General features: G+C 41.1%; 1 protein-coding gene across 7 annotated transcripts in view; it reads left to right on the forward strand.

The window, feature by feature from the left end:
- The window catches only part of VTI1A (vesicle transport through interaction with t-SNAREs 1A), a 356990-nt gene that overhangs the window by 278496 nt on the left and 52284 nt on the right, over positions 1–26210 (forward strand). Inside the window, exon 9 of one of the 7 annotated variants that reach the window (XM_057506327.1) lies at positions 8164–25950. The exons of the other annotated variants lie outside the window; for them this stretch is intronic. Within the exon in view, the coding sequence (XP_057362310.1) occupies positions 8164–8251 (88 nt within the window). The 3' untranslated portion in view covers positions 8252–25950. Of the gene's footprint in view, positions 1–8163; positions 25951–26210 lie in introns of those variants that run through there. 7 annotated transcript variants of the gene reach the window in all.

Consider the following 26210-nt stretch of genomic DNA (forward strand, 5'->3'; position numbering starts at 1 on the left):
CTTTACTATGGCCTCTTCTGTGTGTATGTATTTATCATTCTTGCCCCGTCAAAATTATTCCTCTTCATATGTCCTATCTTCGATGATGTCATCACCCTCTGTGGAAGCCTGAGAATCAGGACAGAAGACCCATCCTCTTCCCTCATTCCCTCTTTCTCCTTAAGTTCTGTTGATGCCGTGTCTGAACCTCAAATCAGTTCTCATTTATGTTCTGACTGTTCCTGCCCCTTCCAAACACCGTTTGCTCCCCAGCTGGCCTTTCCCAAGTACAGATCCCTCTGATCATGTCACCATTCCTGCTCACTGGCTCCTCACCACCTTCACGACAGGGCTCGAGGTCCTCACGGCGCCAGCCAAGGCTGCCCACGACCTGCAGTCATTCCCAGCCCGACCTGGGACACCACGTATCCTGCCACAGTAGGTGGCTCCCGGGTCCCTGCCCTTTATGTCCCCCTGTGTCCTGTCCCCTCCCCCAGCTGCAGGAAGCCTTTCCTCCTTCATGAGCTATTACTGCGTTTTACCTTCTCACTAGTCCACTAGTCAAGATCAATTCCTCCTTTCTCTCTAATCCCATGGCTTTTGATTCAGCACACACTCATCACAGCCAGGCTTTCATAAGGACTCTTTGTAAATCTCTGTCCCTTCTCCACTAATCTTGAGGGCAGAAATCCAGCTTTATTCATTTGGTGGTATCTCTAGCACCAACTGCTGAGTAGGTCTGCAAGAAATATTTTGTTGAATGATTTAAATTTTATTCTCCACAGGAAACAGTATGGGCCTGTGAGGAGCCCTGAACCATGGAGAGAACCTATCTGATGCAAAGTAACAAAGACTAACATTTAAAATAGTCATTATTTGATCTTCTCTTGAATTTACAGTTACCCACAGTGGTTTACCAGTTTCAATTAGCAGAAAATGCAACTCTGCTTCTCCCCCACCTCAGATTATGTTCTTCATTACAAATCTCAAGGGTTTTATATGCAAAACTCTTTATATGCCAAAAATATTTTTGACAAATTGCACAGGAGGCATTTTGGGATTGTGTGATGGAGTTGATTGAATTCAGGCCAAGTTCTGTACCCTGATATCACTCAAAACAAAAATACAGATGCAGGGCTACTCAAAAATGTATCTATTTATTTTGTCCCAACCCTCCAAATTCATCTGTCTTTAAAAAATAATCAATTGGATTCTTTTCAAATTAAATGCCAAGTAAACAATGCAAATAAAACTATTTTGTTTGCTAAGAAGTAATTGAAAATCTGCAACTAATTACAAATTGGCAAGCTCTGAGCCTGCAAATAGCTGAAACACACTGCTGATGCATTGTTTACAGCTGGGTTCAAAACTGGTTTCCTGACACCAGCCATCCACCAGTTATTAATCAATACTTTGCCAAGTTCTATACCTCACCTTCAAAGAATGGTAATAAACATTTAATTTTCAATATGGGCTTCATAAACAAAGCTGTTAAAAACTGGAGGAGATGTAATTGGCTAGAACACACAAAGCCTATTCTTGAGTTATGTGAACTGACTTTTCTTTTAAATGCCCTGTTCTTTCTTGACTACTCAAGAATCCTGCAATTTAGTTAAAATTAATATTCTGTCCATCTGGTCATTGAGTCCCCAGTGGCACTCCACTGATATATTACAAGACCTTAATTGAAATTCTGGAAGAAATCAACATACTCAGGGACCACAGAGAGACAGGGATCAACGAATTTGATTTGCCGTAGCTACATGCAGGTAAAGTTGAATTTGTAAATGACTCTATTCTGAATGGTGAGGTTGTATTATATATATTCTGACCCTTCCCTAGCTCTCAGACTCCATCTTCTACTGTTCTTTTTCTCCCATCTAACCTCCCTTCACTCTCGCTCAGTGTTTGCCCTTGCTATTCTATTTTCCTGGAATGTTCTTCCTGCAGATCTACACTTAGCTGGCTCCTTCATTTACTTCAGATTTCAGGTTAATGTCACTCATCAATAAGGCTTTTGCTGTCCACCTTACCTAATATCTTATACTTTATTCCCTTTCTTCATTTTCTCTATTGTGAGATGCCTCCACTGGATTGTAAGCTATACAAAGACACTCACCTTATCTTTTTCACTACTTCAACTCTGAGCCCTGGAATAGTGCCTGGCGCATGGTAAGTTCTCAATAAGTGTTGGATGGATGGATGGATTGAGTGTAGATGAATGGATAGATGGATGGGTGGGTAGATGAATGAATGGCTATATTAACGGGATGAATGAAGGGGTAAAGTTATGTTGATTGGGACAAGCAGCCGAGTTAAGACAGAAATTGAATGCTAGGAAGGGAATGCCTCTAAAAGCAGCCTCTTTGAAAAGAAAACAAAGCCTGTTTTAAATTCCGAAGTTGGAGACATGTCTCCAAACTGGGGTGCATTCAGAGGAGAGACATGGTGAGAAGGACTATATAATGAATTCCCTTCAACTTTCACCAGGTTGTTCTGCAGAAAAATGAGTAGACCTGTCTCTGTGACCCCAAGGGCTTGACCCAGGACCAAGTGGTGGAAATTACTGGAGCAAATGTTGTGGCTTACAGTGAGAGAACTTTCTTAGTGAGAGAGCTGCCCTGAATGGAAAATCAATAGTGAGATGGTGTTGGTGGAGATATTGATACATACTGTGCCTGAACACTTGGCAAGTGCTTTTCCTAGGGATGTAGGCATCAAATGTGCTGTGGTTCTAGATGATTTGTCTGGCCCCTTCCCACCTTGAAGCTCTAGGATTCTATACTAATCAAAGGAAAAGCTCTCTCAGTAGCTGACAATTGTTTTTAAAAGGAGAAATTCCAATGAGATGTGGATTATTCATTTTGTCCTATAAGCAGATAACTAAAAAATGATAAAAATGAACTGAAAGAAAATGTTCTAGCAAAATAATAGCACTGAATTTTAAAAGTCTCTTCCCATCTTCTGTTCCCTGGGATGCCTTAGACAGAAGGATGTGGTATTTTAGGTACATTGTGAGCAAGGATCCTGCATTCCCAGAGGGTGGCATTGACAGCATGTAAGGTCTCAATCCAGCTCTGTGATCTTAAGGCAAAGTCTCTATGTGTGAAACGCAGTGGTACCTCCAAAATAGAACAAGAGCACTCCGTCCATGTGAAGATGACTGGCAAGGTCACTGAGACCTACAGTGATCTGTCAAATTAAAGCTCTCTGTGGCCGCCTTCCCTTTCAGGACATACTTCTGGAGATCAAAAAAAAAAAAAAAAAGGTAAATTGATGATTTTCTGTTGCTGAGTCATTTTTCTTGCAGTTCTTTTTGTTTTTCCTGTTTATTGTTGGTTTGATAGCTGAGCCACAAAGTTGATGCCTTCCAGTGGGCGTGAGGGAGAGAGCCCACAACAGGAACCTGCCTCACGTGGACATGGATGTGTCTAGATCAGAGATCAAGATGAATGTTCTGTCTGTTAATGAAGTTTGGATTATACCACAATCCACTTCCTTCCCTTGCCAACTGTTGGGGTGAATGGGGTAGGGGTAGGGAGTTTAGACCCCTCACCTGGTTGCGAGCCAGTCTGATTCACTGTCGTACAGGGGAGCTCTGCTGGACCATGTGTGAAGTGGAACAGCCACTGGCAAAGCTTCTTTGATGTTCTCTCTTCCCAAACCTCCCTTCATCCAGGCAGAGCTCACCGCTCTTTAAGGCCCAGCTTAAATGTTACCTTCTCTTTGGAGCCCTCCCAGGCCCTCAGCAGAATAAGCATTCTTCCTTCAGTGCCTCCTCACTCTCATCTAGGTCACAAATATTTATCAGTTCATGTTATAGGTTATCTGTGCAGACTTTGCTCACTTCTGAGGCTGTGAGATCCTTGGGGGGCAGGAATTGTGTTCCCTTTTTCTTTATCCGTCCAGAACTCAGCACAGTTCCTGGCACATAACAGGTTCTCCATGAACACCTGGTGAATTGGAAAAAAATAGACACCTGAAATATTAAGGGAATTACTATTTCATGGGTGGAGAGTAATCAAGGCCTATGACGTTCAGTGTGAAATTAATCTTTTCTTCCAATCCTGATTAAACAGTGACAGTGTCTTCCTCTCATGAGCCACCTGGATCTCAATGGTTATTTTCTTACAAGGTTGTTGAGTTTACAAGATGACAGGACTGTGTTTACCTTGGACTTGGGGCTGTCGTCTACTAAGAAGTTTTCAGCAGAGCCCGGGAGTCATGTCATGGCATAGTGGGCGAAAAGCCAGTGGGGAAAGCCTGGTGGAGAAAACCGTATGGATAAGAAATGCTTTATCATCTGGGCCCTGAGTCTTACAGAATTTAGCAGTGGTCTAGCCGGATTATCCCACAGTCAGTCCTCCATGCATTCCCAGGCCTGAACTTGCTCTGAATGGGCTCCAGATTCCCAGGGATGCATGCAACCCCTCAGAGTCAGGGGGCCACCGTGCCACCAACCAGTCAGGGCAGGTGGAGTATTGCACAGCTGCACCCCGGTTACATTTCCCAACACCTCCTGGTCCCACGATGATCGGTCATTGGCATGCTATTTCTGCCGCGTTGTCATAATTGTCTGCGGTCTTGATGGCTGTGCATGCAGAGGGCTTCTCTCCAATCCTTTTTTCTCAGGACAAGCTCAACTTCACTTCCTCTGGCCTTATCAAACCCTTTGTTTCCAAAATTGTTACTCAGCCACTTGCAGAGTTGGACTAGACTCCCACCCCTACCCCCACCCGTACATCCTCCTGGCTGAAAGTAATGAGGAAAACAATTGAGGATAGTGAGGACGTCCATCTTCCCATTCTCTCCCCAGCCTACCATGACTTAGAGGGATCAGGCTGCAGAATTTTGTCAGCTGCATTTCATTCATACTGCTGGCAGTGGTTTGGTCATCCCTGCTTCGAGCCCAGCTTAAAGAAACATATGGCCCCAGATTCTTCAATGCTACAGATATGTGACTTTCTCATGTTAAGAGACTTAACAGAAGAAATATGGTTTTCTGAACCTCTTTTCATTTACCGTCAAAATAACAAGTGATGTCTTGTCTTTTAACACAGACACTCTTTTTACTCAGCTATGCAATGAAGAATGTGCTGTTGTCTCTGCTGTCGATTTTTATTTTATTTGTAAATTGTGCGTGCTGCATGCTACGGAGTACTGAAAAGCCATACACCCTGGCTTGTTAGCTGACACACAGTATGTGTGATTACAAATTGTTTGAATAACAGTGGACTATTGAGCTGCCATCCAGATGTGTGTGGAGTTCACTGTGGGAATGTCCACAAAGGGGGATTATCTTTCTTGTTGCTGGGTCCAAGCCCCTCAGAAAGTGGAAACATAAGCATGGAAGCTACTCAAATAGAACAGTAGCTACAGATGGCTCTTCAGAAGCAAAATCGATCATCATTTTTTTTTTTACACATTGCAACTAAGATTGAGTTTGTTCTCCTAAAATAAATCACATAAAGAAAATCCCAAACAATCAAAGAAGTTGCAGCTTTGGCCTTTAAGAATGTTTTAGTCATTGTATGGTTTTAAATGTCTGGAAAGTCAGAACATTGTAGACTCAGATAAGACCCTGACCATCCCAAGTCTCCGGACTGGCTTCTTGTATACTTTGCCCATGCTTCCTATACTTCCTTCCATCCCGTCCGCTATACAGGATAACACAACCATACAATGGTTGGCATCCACAGTACTAGTCGTGGGAGAACAATGCAGAAATCCTCTCTGAATATTTTCTTTAAAAGATATTTAACCACAATGAGATACCACTTCATGCTCACTACGATGGTGAAAATAAAAATGGCAGACAATAACAAGTGTTGACAAGGATGTGGAGACATCAGAACCCTCATAAATTGCTTGTGAGAATGTAAAATTGTGTAGCCACTTTAGAAAACAGTTTTAAAATTCCTTAAAATGTTAATCATGGGACTTCCATTTGACCCAGGATTTCCTCCTAGGTATATATACCCAAGAGAAAGGAAAATGCACTTTCACACAACAATTTGTATGTGAATGGTCATAGCCACATTATTTATAATAGTAAAAAGTAGAAAAATAGCCCAAATGTCCATCAACTGGTGAATGGCTAAATAAAATGCAGTGTAGTATTCAGCCAGAAAAAGGAATGAAGTACTCAGACATTGTAGGTCAACCTTGAAAACATGCAAAGTAAAACCAGACACTAAAGACCATGTAATAGATGAATATGAAATGTCCAGAATAGGCAAATCTGTAGAGACAGAAAGTAGACTGTAGTTGTCTAGGGCTGAAGGAGTTAAAGGGAATTAGAGAGTGCCTGCTAGTGGGTGTGGGGTTTCTATTTAGAGTGATGAACATTTTCTAAAACTGATTGCAATGACAGGTGCAAAACTTAGTGAATATCCTAAAAAATCATTGAATTTTATATGGTATATGCATAATAACTCAATAAAGCTCTTTTTAAAAGAAGGCAAAATAAAGACATTTTCAGCTAAAATTTTTTAAAAGGTATTTGAAGGTGATTTTTTAAAAATCATGCCTCAAATTAGGATATCTTCAAAAATCACATATCTGAACTTTTTTTGGCAGCATGTAAAAGAAGGGAAATGGTTTTAAATTTAATAGCTTATATCCTTTTTTTTCTGTAATGAAAGATCTGCTACTTGTTCAACAGTGTCAACGCTTTCTATCTGTAGTTCGAATCTACAGCAGTAAATTGGCACCCAGCCATCAAATACCTAGATTTACCTTTGTGAGATTAAAAAAAAAAACTCCCTTTAGCAATACATATTATTTTGAACCTATTTTAAGTTCTGCAGCAAGCAAGTAAAAAAAAAAATTTTTTTTAATCATGAAATATCAACCTAGTCAAAGGAAACAAAGAAACGAATAGGAAATCCTCTCTAGATTCTGTTTGCACACCACTTTCTATAGTTTAATCTAAAGAAAAATGTGGAATTTCCTGCAGAGTGATTAATAGGCCAGTGTGGTGACATACAGGAACTCTGAGCTTGACCTTGCAGGTAAAGGCTAACTGGTATGTTAAGTTGATTACACAATTTCCTCTAAAAAAGTTGACAAGTGGTTTGCACAGTTGCCTTGACTTTTGCCCTTTATAAATGCACACTTATAAATGACTTGCTTTTTTAGCTAAAGCAATCCTTATTTTAGATGTGACATGTGTTAAGTAAACAACCTGATAGGAAGCCCCAGCTTCCTAGCCTGCATAGCCAGGTCAGATTATCAGAGTTGAGGGGGGGACAAGAATTTGGGGAGCCTGAAACTCAGCTTTGAGATATGGCTGTACTCCTAGGGCATAAGAAACACAAAACTGCTTCCCTCTTTCCAATATGATGAAGTAGACAGTGGATTTGAGAGGATTCCACAAATGGCTTGAAATATTCCAGGAGCAGAGTCTGCTAAATGGTTTGCAGTAAATGATGAGTAGGCTTAATTCTCATGTTGTGTTCAAACCTCCTTTCAGGCTATGAAGTCTGTAAGAAAATACAGGCTCTGGTATTTCTTCAGAAATATCATGGAGGAAAGGTTTCTACTCGGCATTTCTGTTCTATCATTTTCACAGGAAGAAAATGTAGTCCTTTTATAGTCTAGAGAACACAGTTTATTGAGATATTTTTGTTTACAGATGTACTACTTCCTCCTATTTAAGGGGCAAGTTACAAAAGCCATTATAAATGAACAGGAAATGGAGTTTCAGATGATAAATCAAAATGTTGCTTAGGAGAGTAACTTTATTTGTAGATTTATAAGCCAAGCACCTTTATTGAACCTAATGTATCCTGATTTGATAAGCAAAAGGAGCTTTACTAACATTGTTGATTTAGCTGGGATCTATTCGAGTATGTGTCTCTTCCTGAATGAGTTAAACATTTGGAAAATGAATTGATTTTTATTCGTATATACAAAGATAATACCATTTATGCTTTCCAGGTCTCAAATATGACAAGCCTTGAGCTTATCTGGAAAACAGAGCATTATTAGGACTCAGAGGTTCAATTTACCATCCCACCGTCAAATCTCTGAACGTTCCTCTGAAACAATGTGCAGACCCATTATAAATCATCTTCATTCATGTTAACTCTTACGTAAGATGAAGCTTGCCTGAAAATGTTTACTGCTTGCCAGAAATGACTCACTTGGTAATCTTGTTATTTATTTCATTATTTCATTCAGGTCTATGGGCATTTGTAACAAAGGACCGCCATCACTGGCTGGCTCTGTGCTTGGGCCAGGACTAGAACTAATCTGTCCTGCAATGTAGCTTCTCGTTGGAAGTTGTCACACTCAGTAACCATTAACTATTAACAACAACCCCTCGACTCATGTTTCTGAGCCAGTTCACATCCTCCCAAGCTGGTCAGCGCCCTGTTACATGTATTCACATCAGGAAGAGATTTTTCATACCTACCCCTCTCTGCTTGTGGAAAGTCAGAATCTCCTGACGTCTGACTTTAAACTCTGCGTGGCAAACCCAAGTTTCATGAACTTACCACCACAGTGAAACATGCTTCTGCTGCCTCTCAGTTTTCTCCCTCAAGAGAGCATTCTCTTAAAAATAAAAAATAAGACTTCTGTTATACACATTTTAAAATCAAGTTATTTCAGAAATAATAAAAATAGGATATAATATAATGAACATCTTTCTTCCCAGCACATGCTTAAGAATTAATATTTTACAAATTCAAAGAGGCCCCCTTTCAACCTCAGGAGACATTTGTAAGACCAGGTCTGCAGCACCATGAAAAAAAAATTCAAATAAAATACTGGGACATGCCCTGTAAGAGAACGTCCCTCATGGAGGAAGAATACACTGGATTGAATTTTTTTATATTCCACATATCTGAATCCTAAGAAATTGCCAGTAGTTCATTATTTTCAATCTTCAAAAGTGATAGGTGTATATGGTCAGCCTTATAGCAGGGAGACCAGTGTCTGTGATACATTATAGTGTGTGTGTGTGTGTGTGTGTGTGTGTGTGTGTGTGTGTGTGGTCAAGATCTTACTAGAAGCCAGCCACATTGCGCAGGCTGCCACTTCACATAACATCTTATTTCATCCCCACAAGAAACCATGAGATATGCAGGGGCAAATCCAAGTTTTGTAGAACCTGTCACTTACGCAGTTTGAGTACCTTGCTGAGGAGAGGTTAAATTCAAAATTAGTTATAAAAGCTAATGTTTGTTTAGGTGATGGCAAGAGAGTACAACAAAATTTTCGAAACAAGCAAATACTGCAAACCCCACAAAAGTCCAGACAAATCACATAGTTTTATTAACTAACTGCTTGACACATTTACAATACTTTTTTTCTCTATATTTTTGACTACATATTGTTTGGTCATTTCTTTATATACTAAGTATTTCGTAATATTTCTACAGAGAGAAGAGAAAAATACTTCACTCTTTCCTCTAACATAGTTGAGTAAAACTTAGGTTTTTTTTTTAAATTATTGAGAGTATTTTAAAGATGGTTTTTGCTTCATAGTTCAATATTAGTAATACGATATACATTTTTAAGATGGTTGTCAAATGAAAACATCTCTCACTTCCATTATCCAGATATGAGCTATAGAATTTGGAATTTTTTCCACTGACAGCTTCTGGCTCCATACATTTTTCTCTCTTCCTACCATATACCTTTAGTGCCATGTGCTGTAAGACATGTTCATATCACATTTTGACTTACGGCCCTGCCCCTTCATGTCCCAATATTAGGTGAATTGGTCATTTCCAGGCCAGGACAGCTAGCAGTAATTTACCAAACATGGAAGTGACTGTGAAACATGTAAACATATCCCACTACATCCAAAGTAAGTTATTCCTAACTCCACTTCCCCTTAGCTAGATCCCAAAAATGCCCACAGCCACCTCCAATGTTACCCAACGCAAGAGAGAATCTAAGCAGAAAGACACAGTAGTCTTACTGGATTGCAGTTAGTATATCTTATTTCTACAAATTGTGCAAGGTATTTGACCAAGGGAACACATTTCTAGAGCCTTGGAAAGAGCCCAAACAAGTGAGTGACAGACCCTGAAGGCCATAGGGAGAGGCTGCATTCAGTTCCTAGGAAACTTGCCCAAGGTCACTCATGAAGCAAGTGACAGGGCTGGGATTTGAACCCATTGTTCAGAGACCTAACTCTTATCTACTAAATTATGTTCATTCACATCTTATTTTACAAAACCTTTCCCTTCCATATCCCGACTTAGTGTTCAGCATATAGCCATTGGTCAATATTTGCAACACAAAAAATACAGGCATCCAAATCTCAAAACAGATTTGCTATATTCTTAACCACCCTTGGGCCAACTTCTTTTAAGACTCTGGAATTTAACTTCTGTTTGAAATAAATGTTATCATGACGTAGAATTTCAGATACCTCTGTATTAAGCAAAACTCACTACGTCTATTCCACCCGTGCTCTCAAAATCATGTTGCTCCTCACCCAGTAGGACTATTTCTCAGGCTGCCCCACGGGTTGATAACTATAGTGCAATGCTGTTACATTTACTCCGGTGTCCGAAGAGCCATCCGCGAGAAATGGTGGGACAGTCTTTACTAGAAGGGGGCCAGCCAGCAGGGCGCTGCTCTCGATGCCCCGGCACCTGGAGAAGAAAGGCTCTGTGATAAATCCTCCAATGTCTGCAGGCCTCAGTTGTGTGCGTGGATGGAAATCCCTCTCAGAACAAGCGTGTTTGCCAAATCAGGGGGTGAAGAGCCTTGCAAGTCCACTTGTTACAGAAGAAAGACAGGATAAGGGAAGCGGCAGAAGCAGTGATAGGAAAGGAGTTTTTCACACTAACAAGCGTGAACTGATAAGCCTGGCCTGTAAGGCAAATGTTGAGGGTCCTAAGTACACCTCTCAGGCCAAAATTAGCTGAGCAAATTTGATTTGGCTTTCCATTTTTTAATGGAAAAAAATTCCTAGAGAGAAAGAAAAAACTCGGTGTTTATTTCAATCATGAATCAGATTTGACTGCATCTCTGCTAGGTTTCCCTACTAAGTCAACGGAGTCACTCTCTACTATGCCTCAAGTATTAGGAATGACATGGTTAAAATATAATAGTAATGTATTAGGCCTTACTATGCTCCAGTCCCTGGGCTGAGGGTGTTTACATTGCTTATTACTTTAATCTTCATAAAATCCCTGCGAGGCTATTTCAGTTTACAGGTGAAGGAATCAAGGCTCCGAGAGATTCAATCACTTACCCATCCCGGCCCCACAGCCCACCAGTGGTGGAGGCCAGATTTGAACCCAGGCAGCAGACTTGCAGCCTGCACTCTCATCTCCTCTGTTTTATATGGAGAGCTCATGTGCCACCCTCCAGGGACTTACCCTGCTTTTCTGAACAGTTACCACTAAACGGGGGTACTTTGAGAAACTCTCTGAATATTACTATATAATATGCGTAAAGCAAACAAGAGCTGTCTTTATCATGTGTCACGAGTACCCTTATTAGCTATTTTTTTCCTCTTAGGTGCCAGAATAAAGCATAAGAATATTGGTAACTGGGCAAAATAAATATCAATTGGTCCCTGAAAGTCTTGGTATATACTTGATTCTTCTTTACAACCCAGGCTGTGTAAAAAGAAGCCCTCAACAAGGGTTAAGGAGAGCGTGGCTGCTTCCTCCTGGCAAAGTCAGGTTTCTGTGCAGTAGGTAAGGTCATGGCACTGACTCCTTGGGGCCTGAAAAGGGGTTCCCCGTGTGTTACCCATTCATACCTAAAAACTCCAAGTTTTTGAAAAGTTCTCAGGAACGGCAGCCTTATTCACATGGCCCAGGTGTAGGGTACAGTGGCAATCCAGTGCCCAGACCAAGGGTCCTGGCAGGAAGAAGCACTAGTCTAGGGCTTATAGTCAGGCTGGGGAGGAGGTGATGGACATGGCCAAGGGGTGAGAGAGCAACTCAGGAGAAGATGCGCTCCAGCCCCTTATTTCATAGATGGAGAAACTGAGGCCCAGAGAGAAGAAGGGACTTACTTCAGGGCACTTATGTAGTGGAACGAGCATTAGCAATCCTGCTAAGATCCTCTTACCATTGCTGCTGACATGCCCCCTCGGGGCAACATCTCCCCAGCCAGCAGGCACCCTCCATGGTTCATCCAAAACACCTCATGTCAGTTGAGTCATCCCGTGATCCCTCTTGGGTTGCATTTGAGAATTGTACTGAGAAGACTGACTGACTACCAAGAGAGGTTATGCCCTTTTTTTTCAGCTGGTTAGATTCTCAGTAGATAGCAATAAAAGAGCTATTTAAATAGGCTGTCTATTTTATTCCTACAGTTAGTGACTCATATACAGTAATACTTGTTATCATATTACTGGAGCCAATCAAGTTTTCTCCAGACTTATATTCCACAGCAGAGATGCAGGGAGATTATCCAACAAGTTCTTTATTGCTTCTTCTGAAAGCAAGAAGTGCCCTGGATGACTCTACACATGTACAAGCAAGTATTTCACACAAATGACACTGGTTACTCTTTGAGGTAACTTCTTTAACTAAGTATGTTTTGAAAGAATTGGGGAAAATCAAACTATTTCGCATCAATCCATCTTTACTTTTTTAGAAAATGCTTTTATTTTATATCCTTTAAATACATTCTCATCACACCCTGGGAGCAACGGATTTAGCTCACTCAGATTAGAAAATGTCCACTGTATACCCCAGTTAGCAAAACCAGTGCTCACTGTCACACAAAACACCCAAAGGGGAGTCATTTTCTCATAGAACAAGTCTGGCTTCCTTTTGTCATTTTGAGTGAACATGTTAGTATGTGTCCGTGGGACAACCATGTCACTCATGAATTCTAATTCAAAAGCAGGTGGGAAGCTAGTGGGAAAGGCTGAGGTACATGTGTACAGCACAGTTTCAAGTTCCTCTGTGAATTTGTCACATGGGGGACATAAGATGCTGCCGCCATCGGTACAATTTATTGACACTCTTTGCTTTGTCCAAAGAGACTCTTAGGAAAGCTGCATTCTCGGAAAATAATGGAGATGGAAGAGGTGAAGTCATTATATTTTCATCAGACAAAAATTGTCAAAACTTGCCACTCCACTCTATAGTATATCTGAAGTCAGATCATCCCAACACAGGCTGAACACCATGCTTCACCTTAACAAGAATATATATAAAAAGGGAGAAACTCAGATCTCCAGCTTGGGTCGGTGGTCCTTGATTAAAGGAGTAACCCCTTCCAGGAAGAGTTTGTATTGTCCCTTTATTTGGCACTAGAGGTTTTTACACCAGGGCAAAGCAACTGAGTGAAGTGAGAGAAAGCAGCAGAGGAAAGACAGTAGTAAGTGAACTATTGGCCTGATGCCCGGATTACAGGCATCTTCTCTGAGGACTGGTTTTCTCAAATAACATCCTGAAGCTAGGGATTGGAAAACTGATTCTCTTCAACTTAGCTATCCTCCAGTTTGAAGACTTTCAGAGAGATCCTCACAGGTACTGATAAAAGGCCATGTGCCAAGTCCACTTGCTTCAGAAGACAGACAGGCTAAGGAAAGTGACAGAAGCAGGGATAGGATGAACTTGTTAGTTGTTAGGATGGATGCTCCTTGCAACATTGGAATAGCAGAAATGTAAAACCAATGTAAATGTTCATTGGTGGGGCTGGGGTGGTTAAAATAAATGAGTTATATGCCTGTACACACATGCAGCTTGGAGCTATTATGTTGCACGGTAGACAATTTTCAAGTGCTACATATACAGTATTATGTTAAAAAATAGTGTTTACAAAATACGTACTAAAAGCATAAAAACATGGACAGAAGCATCCAAGCGTATGCTGGAAGGGAGTGACAACTATATTTGTAACGTGTTTTCTTTTCAAAAGAGCAGCTCAGTACTAAAATGATCATCATATTTCAAGAGGAAACAAAGAGACTGAGTTTTAAATATGTGCCCTGTGCAACAAACAGTCAGGCTTTAGAATTCCAATTTGGCTTTTGTGGGAGAATAAACCACAGGAGCTGACCTTTCACCTAGGACACCCCAGCTGCCCCAACTACAGGTTTAGGAGAATTGCCATCTTGGGAGGAGCTGAGTCTAGTTAGAGTGCTTATCCCTATGACTGACTCTGCAAAGTCATCCCTGATTTTTGTTTTTAATGAAATTTGACAAATAAAGTATGTGCATGAAGGCTCCTATAAAATGGCCTTAATTTGTGCTTAGGAATGCATAATTTTATCAGGGTCTCTGTAATTAGATATTGTGCAATAGAATCAAAAGCAAACACTGCTTGTTCCATGGCAACAACGGCCTTCAGTACATCGCTATCTTTGAGATAATGAAGGTTTCCATAGATACACGTATCACATGGGATTTTTTTAAAATAGATATCCAAGAAGAAAATGAAAGTTTCCCAATTGGTTTTCCCCTATTTTTAAGGGTGAGCGTATGAATGTGTATTTTGTTCTCGTCTTTTTCTATTGCCTCCTGGATTTGGGTCTTCTCTTCCTTTATCTGTCTGAACTGTAAAGGCAGATGCTAAAGTTTTCATAATCCTATAGATCAACTTCAATACTTAAACTTGTGTTTGGTGTCAAGGGCTTATCTTCTAAGAAGAGAAAAAGGAATTAAGATTGTGGTCACTTTCTGCATAAGGACTGAAGAAAAGTTTGCTGGAATGTGGTCTGTGTTTAACAGAGAGAGCGCACTGACGTGCCAGGACATGGATGAGAGAGCAAGCTTCTAGAAGGCAAGGAGTGTCCTCAGTCATCCTGTGACCCCTAGTGTCTAGCATTGAGGACACACAGTAGGTGCTTAATAATCAAGTCCCTGCTGATTAGCTAATCATATAAAGGGAAGACAGCAATGTTCATAATTACTAAGAAGTGCCCCTCAAGGTACACCATTGCTTCTACACTAGAGGTCAGATGCCTGTGGGAGCAGGTGGGTCACATAATGGGCAGGGTCGAGATGTTACACAACAGGAAGTGGAGGGCCTGGGGTAAGCGAAGGTGTGCATGGGCTGTCTTAAATCATTCAATCCAAGCTTTTTTCAAACACCAATTAAGCCAAATAAAATATATTCATTTGCATTTCTGCCTCAGCTATGAGAAAAGCTAATGCCAGAACTGTGTTGTTCAGTGAGAGATGACCAAAAGGGTAAGGATTATTCCCTACCAGGTGCCAGTTTGGAGCAGGTCACTGTGCAGGTGGGAGTGTGGCACCTTACTAAGTAGTAAGATTTTGGGCCAGGTCGGCTCTGTGCAGGGCCATTCCTCAAAGCTCCAGACTCTGTTTCTCATCAGCATTGGTATCTGGTTGAAATCCATTTGTAAAGTTCACCAAGGGCAGCCTGGTGAGGGAACAGCACGCAGCAAAGTAGCCTGCACCTGCAGAGGAAAAGGGCTTGAAGGAGGCAAGAGAGGCAAGCCCATGTGTGTGTGGCCTGCTGGCCCTCAAATCATCATCTTAAACACTAGCTCATCGACCAATGCCCCCTGCCCAACCCCTTGGGGTGATTTCCTGAAGTCTGATTAATTGCACCACCGAAAGAAAGCCTGATTGTTTGTACCAACTGCTTACAGAGAAACATTTCCATTACAGATCCTCCTGGGTATAAGAGTTTTGCTTTAAGAACTATTAGCCCAAGTACCTCTTGTCGGAACACATGGTCTCAAATATGTGTAGACGCTCTGCCCAAGCTACAACTAGGCTGAATTCTGGGAATGGTTTCTTTTATCTCATTCATTTCATTAATTGCATTTAATAATATGATTGGAATTGTTGGGGCAAAGCCTTTTGCAATTTTATTAGCATTAAGCAATTTTATATGTGGCAGGGAGGTGTGCACCTTGAAAGAATATTAAAAACATTTTAAGAGGTGAAGAAAGATACTGATTTGTAGTGAGAGAAGCAGAGGAATGCATGTTAGCCTTGTGAATCCAGTAAATGTCTTTGTAGAAGCATAGAAATCATACCATTCCTTGAATTTACAGAACACTCTCTAAATAACTCAAGAGGCAGTTACAGTGTTGTCTTACCTTCATCTGATCCTGAGAGAGGGAGGAGCAATTATAAAGCAAAGCTGTTCAGACCCCTAGGCATCATGGGACAGCATTTAAGACATCATTGCAAATATTGTCCATTTCTTCTCAAATGTACCATCTCCTTGGAAGCAATTACAGTCACCTTTGTATATAGGAAAAATAAAAGAACTAACGTAGTCCATCTGCTCTTCAAAATGAAGGAATGTCTGGGACTCTTGAGTGCCATCCTAGAGATTATGCATTTTATTTTAGAATGGTGCAAAAAGCAAGCCACAGGAAAGGATGAATTTAATACAGCATACCTGCAAAGGTAAAGGGTTGATCTCTGGCAAATCTCATTTGTTGTACAATCATCTTGAGGTATTTAAACCCTTGCAAGTGGCAGCCTGTGCTTCCTTTGCTCAGTGATGCATTTTCGTGGTGGTAGAGTAGGTAGGTTGGGCAGCATTCTCTAATGGCTACAACTTACCTTATCCTGTGAGGTACCAGGTACATCTCCTTAACTACAACTAAAGAGTTCTTTTGACTCAGAATTCAGAGAGAAGGCAGATCCAGATCTTTCTTCTCAGGTTGAGAAGAACCAAAGTTGCAGGTAGGGTAAACATAGCTATGGAGAGGTAACATAAATAACTATAAAGTGCAAATAAGTACAGGGAAATGTTAATGTGTAGTTCTGAGGAGATTGCGGGTGTTCATTACCAATTCCTGCCTGCTGGCCTGGGGAAACCCACGGTCGAGAGCTCCCAGGGCCGAGCCAAGCCCAGCGTCCAACCAGAGCCGCCTCCCCCGTCATCACGCCTACTCCGTTTTGTCTTCTGATAGTCCCCTGTGTGCCTTTCTCGTTCCTGCTCTTTTAATTACACTATTGACTGCTCTGATAAAGTTAAAATCCTAATTACAGAGGCGTCTCCACCTCACCAGCTGCAATTGCTGAAAGAATAAGTCACACATTTCATCTACTACATTTCCGTAGCTATAGCCCTTTCTGACCTTTGTGCTATTTGAGAAATTCTTGAAAATGCTGAGGGTATGATTCTCCCTCCCTGGGCATGTGCTTTGGGAAAATGCCCACTAAAAATGTATTTCCTCCCCTATGCTGGCAGCCTCCTTGCTTTAAGAAAGTGAAGAACAGCTTTCACATGAAATGTGTCCCCCACTTAGTAAACCATGGGTTTACTGTTTTCTGTGTTGAATATCCCACTCTAGCATCTGTGTATTGCAGAGAAAGAACTGTGGTGCCTGGTTGGTGTTCTGCTGTTTACCTAATTAAAATTCACTCATGGGGTGAAGGTGGTTAGGCAGTCTCTCCTTTGGGTACTTGGTCTTTCATTTCACTTACAGGAACGTTTTTTTCCCTACTTAGCCCCATACCCGCCAGCCTTTTTTTTTGGATATGATAATGGTCTATAGTTTGTGGACACTGAAACCATGTTTTACAAATCAGTAAGCAAGACGTGTGGCCTGAGAAAAAAAAAGAGTATTTTTCCTGATTTGTACATGTATTTTACAGAAAGTTTCTTAAAAATTAAATGGGATTTAGTTATACATTTGGAAAAATCACCTTTTAAAAAGATAAGATCACATAAAATAGACGCTGCCCTAAGAAGATGGCAATATATGAACATCCTACCTATTACATACACAGAGTGAAAAGTATTATCAGTTATTAGACTCACAATGTATTTTTGCAAAAAGAATTGCTTTGCCGAGTTTATATACATGAGAGAAATAACCACGAAACTTCATTCTTTCAAACATAATGATAATATGACCTTTAATCCCATAACCAGAAAGAACAGACATCCCAAGTCACTTTGCTCAACTTCGGAAGAGGAATGAGCTGATTGGTTGTTTCAGAATTACTGTTCTCAAACCCTAGAAAGAGTTTATCCTGCTTACGAAGTAAGCATTTTTCCTCCTCAGTAATTGTTTGCTGTTCAGACCAAACCTGTAATCACTGTTATCTAATAGTTTTAAAACATGCCATACACTATTTGCAAGGAGTTTTTTCCATCTTCTTTCTCCCCAGATTTGTAGTAACCAGGAATGAGTAGGGTTTTTCTCTGTGACTATACTTCTATGAAAAGAATTTGATACTTCTTTCCCTTATGTATGGGAAAGCCTCAATTTCAGCCTATAACCATGATTTTATGGGGATTGTAAAAGAGAGAAAAAACCCTCCCAGGAAAAACCCTTCCGGTCAGAGTGAATCAAACCATCAGAAAATTCCATGCATCCTTCCCAGGGTCAAGTCTAAAACTGTAATGAAAAGAATTCCATACACAGGTAGGGATCTAAGAGCCAGGAAGAGATGGAACGTACAAACATCTTCCTGCAATTTGATTTTGGCCCCTGATACTATATAAATGTGCAAGCTGGACCACCAGAGAAAAATAGGGCTGGGATTCTATTTGGGACATGTGCTTCTGCATAGACAAAGAAAACTGGGAAAATTTGAGCCAAAAGCAAGAACATAGACATTCCTTAGGAGGGGCCGACCAAGGGGGAAGGGACTGTTTACTTCTCAGGAAGTTATGAAATCTCATATGTAAAACACAGTCATATTTTTGTTATTACTTGATTTAACACTCCAGGAAACTTAGCCCAAGCCAGCTGTGACTCTCAAGCTGCCCTGCTCATTAAAATTTCCCCTTCTGATTCAGACCCCCTTCTATCGTTACTGGACATAGCCTAGCCCATTGTCCCTAAGTCGACTCCACATAATTCAGGAATGTGCCTGTTCAGTGCTCCCAAGAAGTTTCTTTTTAATAATATATTTTATATCTACCAAAGTAAAAATCTATCATAGAAAATTTGGAATGCAAAAGAAAAAATACAACGTAATTCTATCACCTGTTCATTGTGCCACTGTTAACACCTTAGTGATATAAAACTGTTAAGTGTTTTTTTAAGCACTCAAACTAATGCTGAAGATAGTGAGAGCAGAGGTGTCCAGACACTCTCCCTGAGGGCAAAGGCCCTTCTCTGTCCTGGTGCCCTGTGTGAGCCTCATCCACAAACCCAGATTTTCAGAGGAAGAGGAAGGCAACACTCTAAAATGGGTCCAGGAAAGAAGAAACGTGTTAATACTTTTTGTCAAGCAGCAACTATAAAATATAATTCTCAGTTATGACCTTTTTCTAGAATTGTCCAGAAATGTGAGAAATATGTTCATAAGATGATTTGAGGGCAGGGGTTGAAGAGAAGGTGAGATGTTTCTGGGACTCCACACAGAAGATATGTGTACTTAAAATTCTGTGGCATATCTTTAGCACCCATGGCAGGAAGAAGTCTGCTTGGGGAAGTGGGCTCCAAGCAGATGAGCCAAGCCCCAAGCTATCTGAAAAGGGGCTACCTTCCCTATTTGATTCCAGGTGGGGTACAGTTTGCAGAAGGGGAGCGGAGAGGCCAGGGTGTTTGGTGTCTAGGCCCTTATATCCCGCCAGGGCCTGTACATGGACCAAATGTCCCTGCACAGAGCAGCGCCCATAAACAGATTACAGAAGTACCATTCGTTAATCCCAAAACAGTTTTCTGTCATTTAATTAGAAAATTCATCTTATTTTGCCTCCAGGCCTTGTAGCCTTATTACATTTGCACATATTTCAAAATGTTTCAAGTACTGACCAGATAACATTAATGAATATATTAGATAGGCAAACGCTTTTAAACAAAAAGTAATGAACATACTGTGTGTATATATAAAAAAATGTTAATTCCGTCTGGAGCCAACCAGGTAATTTTCCCTTCAGCATTTTTTCAGTCAGCTAAGACAGGTTGGCCTAGGAGTGCAGTCAGCCTGTCTGCAGACTCTGGCTTGACTTGCATACCAGGGTCAGATTTTCTTCAGAAACAGACAGCAAGAGGATCTGATTGGCTCCGGTCCAGAGCATGCTCACAAGGGCTTCTTTGATGAAAGGGTTCTTGGTAAGTACTGTACCAAAAGCAGCCTGCCACCCTCCTTTCAAAGATACCCATTTAGACTAATTCCCAGAAAGGGAAAAAGGGGGGAGAAAAAGAGAGAGGGAGGGGAGGAGAACGAGAGAGCGAGCTGAACTCTATGGGATTACCGCAAGAATAATTACGCTCCCTGGCATAAAGAAGGGGGAAAAGTTATTACAAGTAAACTGCTGGATGTTGAAGTAGCTGGTTGGCAACTCTGCAAGAACATAAGGAATGTGCAATTAAGCTCATTAAAACATCATCATTATACTTATCAGTCTTTGTCCAAAAGGGGTGGAGTGGGGCAGTGTGTTAAGGCATGACTGCTTTTGCAGATAAAGATTCAGGGCTAGCTCCTTGCTGCTTTCAGCAAATAAAATCAGCTATTCAGTTCCACGCAGCACTTACAGCTCAGCCGTCTGGCTCCACCTCACACAGGACTGGGGCCTGAACTCCCAGAGAGGCATCTGGGAGGCTGGTTCCTCTCAGAAGGCCCACTTCCTTTTGATACGATCCCCATCATATAGGCAAGCCTTTAATAAGCACGTACTTCATGCCCAACCCTGGTGTTTGGAGAAATTCGGAAATATTCTATTTAATGTGAGCTTCATCTGGGAGGGTAAGATTCAGTCATTCGTTCAGTAGGCAAAACATGCATTGAGAGGCAGCCAATGTAGAAAGTGGACTTTCCCAAGAGGGCAATCTTGGCTAGGTGCTGTGGGGACAGGGTGGCCAAGGAGGTCCCCACCTTCACCGTCAGCAGAGAGATAGTCAAGTGCAATTTCAAGGGACACAGAACTGCTATGTGACAAGTGCTGGGAGGGGAAAGGCCAAGGTGCAGTGGGGAGCAAAGGGTACATGCACCACTACAGACACAACTTGCTCATTTCCCACATTAAATTTTAAGCTCCTTGAGCTTTTTGTCTCTCTTTTGTTTCCATTTTTTCTCTTTCTTTGCGGCTGTTATACCTTAATGGCATTTTAATATGAACATAATTTTCTTGATGAAAATCAGTCACATACAAAAAAAATGAAAATCATCTGTCACCTGACCACCCAAAGACGTCCACTCTGGCATTTAGATGCATTTTCTTTTAATCTTGTGTTTTTATTTTTGTTCTATACAAAATCATGTAAGTGAAATTTTTTTTTTTTGCTTTTTCCCTTTGATATAATGTGAGCTTTTTCCATGCCATTAAGTATGCTTCAAGCCATTGTTCAGAATGTCTGCACAGCTTAACTCATCTAGTATTGCTGGACATTTTGTTTGTTTGTAAGGTTTTGCCATTATAAATAATATTGACCTGAGCATCTCTGTATGTAAGAATTGTCAGTTATTTCATATTCCCACAGTTATTTGCAAATAGCATGAATGCAATAACCACCTGTCAAAGGAAAGCCACATAATACAAAGCGGAGTGTAACTAGAGGGGCCCACTCTGTGAAACTGATAAATGTGGAGCGAGGAGTTTGCTAGGGATCAGCATAAGCAGGAAGGTTCATAGAGGTGGTGAGGTGGTCCAATTTTTCAGTCTTGTATTACTGCAGATTGTCTCAAAACCCCCAGCTTGCATTTTCTTCTTAGCATCTGTAAGAAGCACCCTTTCTCTCTACCAGCTCGGTCACCATCACCCATGTCTGCACTACATCTCTACTTCAATAATCCACAAATGTCTCTCTGCTTCAGGATCACCCAGGATGTGAGTTAAAAAGGTAGACCCCATCCCAGACCTGCTTAAGTAAAATCTGTGGGGTGGGGTCCAGGAATCTCCATGTTTAAAATATGCATGTTTAAAACAGAGCTAATTCTAGTGCTAGGGGACCAAAGATATCAGAGGAAGTGCTGGCTGCCGCATATTCCTGGACACACAGTGGTCAAGAGCGAGGGCAGAGGGGTGCGGACTCACACCCTGGCCCTGCCATTCATCACTGTGGCTTTGGGCTAGTCACTTTGCTTACTGGACCTGTTTCCTCATCAGTACAAGGAAGATAAAAATAGGAAATCCTTCCAAGAAGGGTTGTAAGGATTAACGAAGTGTTTAAGACCGAGGTGCGGAGCCCAAGCCAAGACCAGTTCCACTGAACCAGTTTTTGGTAGTTGTCACTATTGTTCACATGCTTCATTTCTGTTTAAACATGAGCAGCATGTAGGCGTCCTTCCTTAGCCTTTTGTGTTGGCCAACACCCTGATTTGCAAAGTGACCTCAGAGATCAGTGACCCTGCAAGGCTCTTGCTGTGACCCCTGCCATGCCTTCCCGAAGGTGCCTTCTCTACTTCCCTAGGCCTCCGGGTTCAAGGGCTGCAGCATCTGATTGGCTGAAATGCATCTTTGGTTGGGAGCCAAGTTTAGCTAAGGTGGGAGGGAAAGATAAGCCTGAGGAAATGCTGACGTGCAGAGGTGTGACTAGAGGAACACCAGTCCCTTCCAGGACAGCGGGAGCCAGCTTGAACTTTAATTCCTAGTTTGATCAAGGTAGTGTAAAAATGGACCCCAAAGGTCTTTAGATGGAAAACCAGGTTTTAGGTTTCACATATTAGCTGTAGTTAAAGCCAAATGTTCATTCCTCTCAAATTGTGTGGGTGGATCACTTTTCTCCCACTGTTGAAGTATCATGTTTTTAGCTGCTAATAAACTTAATAAAATCCATTTCTTATTTCCCCTAGTGTATTGGGCTTGTTCACATGCATGGCTGAACCAACCGTTTAGTGACACTGTGTTAGAAAGTATTTTTGTTGGTAACAGACAACAGACACAGTTCAACTGCAAAACACTTCTCAAAAAAGCTTCTTTTCTCCAGCTTCAAGCTTGCAAAGAGCCACTTGAATTCAGGGAATCCTCCCAGTCAACCATAACACCTACACAAAGTATGAAGGAATTTTGTTTTATTGGTTCAAGAAGCAGATTCAAAGGAACGGCATGCTTTTCTACTCCCACGGAAGCTCCCACCTGTCCCGCCCCCCAAACTCCCATTGCACTAATGGCCACATTTCCTCACTGTTGCAGCACTCCGGGGGTACCTGGGTCAGAGGACTCAGGGTGCATTTCCAGGGTCTAGGCAACCCCAGATATGCTGAAAATGTTTGGTGAATGAATGTGGATGCTGTACTCAAGCAAAACAAACACAAATGCACTTCTGAGAAGTGGGATTGGAAAACAATATGGGGAAAACGGGAACCTTCTAAGCCTGGGGTTGCAAAAAGGTAGAAATGAGGAAGGGGGATGGTGAAGATAGAAACAACGAAAAATATGCATATGTCCACATGAAGAAAGAGAATCTAGGGAGGTGGCAATAGGTGTTGGGCAGTTTCTAAATTATGTTCTAAAATTTCCAAAGGTGACTGTTGAGACTGTCATGGTGCATTATGTTTGTGGTATGTTGATGATTGGCATGTATGTGTTGGAGTAGGGACAGATACGAGATTTTATTTGCAGGGAAGCCAAAAAGTTGGAAACAATCCCGATGTGTGTTAATCCATAATAGTGATTAAGTTCCCATTTGATTTAAGAATGCAGAAATAGGGCAGAATGCCTCGACAGTCCTGCTATACTTCATGATAGGTGAACCAATTTTGCATGTGAGCATCAATTTTCCTTTTTCTATTTTTAAGGTTACTCAGGTTTATGGATACCATGCCTCTAAATCTTAAGGAATCTGCTGCTTTTTTTTTTTTCTTTAAACAAAGTGACCATGAGATCTCTGCTGTTCTGTAAGGTGAACAAGTAGGAAATTACAATGCCATGCCCATGTTTGCTCCAGTGATCACCTTGGATTGTGTGGGGCTTATCTCCTGGTATAATCAGCATGGCTTCCTTAGACAGAGCTGTCTTAAAAACCCAGATCTACTGATAAGATTTGTTTTAATTTCAGTCTAACAGCTTTAGGATTACCCCTCAAGACTATAATGTCAGGCTTTTGTACAAAGAAGGAGCTTACACAAAACTCCCATTATAATAGTGTCTTGAGGGGGCGGTGGTGGTGGGGCTTGTTTGGTTGATTGAGTTATGATTGTATAGGGAACAAATAAAGGCTTTCTTTCCTGAAACATAACGGGTATGTCTTACTCTACCTAATAATGCCACGTATTCTTTAAAAAAAATATTTACACAGCCTGGCATTATTCTTAATGTCCATGCATGTGTTACCTCTAAGTTGAAATCCAGTTTTAATCCCTGTAAGCTAGAAAAATAAGTTTGATTCTACACAACTGAGTTTTGAAACTTGATTCTGTTGCTGTATTTATTACCATCGATGGTTGGCGTCTCCCTTTCTTTCTTCTTCTCTCTCTTTCTCTCTCTCCATCTATACAGTTGATCCTTGAACACAGGTTTAAATTGCACAGTCCACTTATACACAGATTTTTTTGCGATAAACATAATTTTTTGGTATTTTGCCACAATTAAAAAAAACATTTTCTCTAGCTTTATTCTAAGAATACAATATATAATACATATAACATACAACATATAATAACTATTCATGTCATCAGTAAAGCTTCTGGTCAGCAATAGGCTATTAGCAGTTAAGTTTTTGGGGAGTCAAGAGTTATATGAGGATTTTCGACTGCAAGGGGGGTTGGGGCTCCAAACCTCACATTGCTCAAGGGTCAAATGTATACGAATTAAATTGACTAGATGTACATATGTATCTACCTCTCTATATGTGTGTATCTAGACACATGCAACAATTTCAGGCATGCTATAAGAAACTATCTTATTTTGTTTTCTGGGCATCTACTCTGTGATCTCAATAAACTCCTTTACACTGAACTGATTTACTGCAGACCTGGACTATGCTCTCTGCTCTCTGCTGCCTTCTTCCCCAAAGTCAAATGGCTGTTCTTCAACAGTTGTTGCACTAGATACATTACAGTTTTACTTATAGATTATCTTTAAAGTCTCCTGTAAATAAAATGGATTGGAACGTTTTGGTGCTGGGTTTCGGCTCAGGGGCAACAACTACTGATGCATGGATGCTGTCAGTTTAGTTTCTCTGGCATGAAGGGCTGTAGGCACGTTCTCCTAGTGGCACTCACAGGGCATGCTGGAGCGGATCGTCCTGCAGCTAGTGTTCCAGATACAGCTGCAAGGTAAAAAGGGTGGATGAGTACATAAAAAGAACAAAAAAGTGAAATCAGAGGTGAAGTTAAACAAAACTAGACTGAGAACTTTTTTTTCCTGAAATGGAAAACAGCAATTCTGGAACAGAAAAAGGGAGGTTCCTCCAAATTGGAATGGAGCCATAGTGATGGCTTTTTAAAATGAATTTGAAATGACTTTGGCCCTGAATTAGGCAGTGAGGGCTTTCTGAGTTCTCTGAATCCATCTTTAAACATAGTTAGGTCCTGCAAATATATTTGGGCAGGAGATTTGAATTAGGATATTAAAACTTCAACAGGACTAATTTTAATCAGCTAATTTGGCATTGCAAAAGCACTTCAGGTCATTGTAATTATGCAAAGAATATGCCATCATTAGCTCTCAATAGGCAAATTTCTCATTAATATCTACCTGGAATAGAATTGATAAATGTGAGGCTATCGTTGCCTGAAAATGAACATTTTTCACTTGAAAATGTGGCTGCCTTTCACTCCCAGCTGTTCCCAGAATTGGTATTAGGGCTGAGCCTGGACAGCAGTGCCCTGGAAATTATAGGACCACATCTCACACACATATAATGGATCAAGACATTTAAATACCACTGATCCAGCCCATGAAAACCAAAAGATTTGGGGGAAGGCTAATTCTGGTTTTTTTTGAAGAAATTAAGAGTCACAGCTAGAGGACATTTGGCATAGCCCTACCCCACCCTCCGGCACCACAAACTCTGTACCCAGACAGGGCCTGCCACTTGGCACCTGGCTCAGAAACCCATTAGCTGTGCCACTTTGGTTAGTAGAGAATGAATGACTGAGCATGTGGCCTCTTGGTAGACTGTCAGTGTATCACTGGCCTTTGCTACAAGTCTCACATCCAAGCATAATTTTACTCACCCCTCCTGCACTAAGGTGCTGAGGTTTAGCGGAGTGCCGGCTTCTTTTCCTGCACATTTGACTTAGAGCATGTTGCCCAGCTTCACAGCTTCGAGAAGTGAATTTAATGGCCTGGTGGCAACTAGGACACTGCTTCACTGAGTTATGGGATGTGAAAGCCCCGTGTTTGAGAGTTTTGAACCTTATATTGATAGAAGTTCTCTTCATTGAGAACCTATTTTATGGTTAAACCTCATCTCAATATAGCGCTGAGGTGTTATTTTATTAAAATATGCAACA

The sequence above is a fragment of the Manis pentadactyla genome, chromosome 8 (genome assembly GCF_030020395.1).
Source record: "Manis pentadactyla isolate mManPen7 chromosome 8, mManPen7.hap1, whole genome shotgun sequence".
NCBI classification, from domain to species: domain Eukaryota; kingdom Metazoa; phylum Chordata; class Mammalia; order Pholidota; family Manidae; genus Manis; species Manis pentadactyla.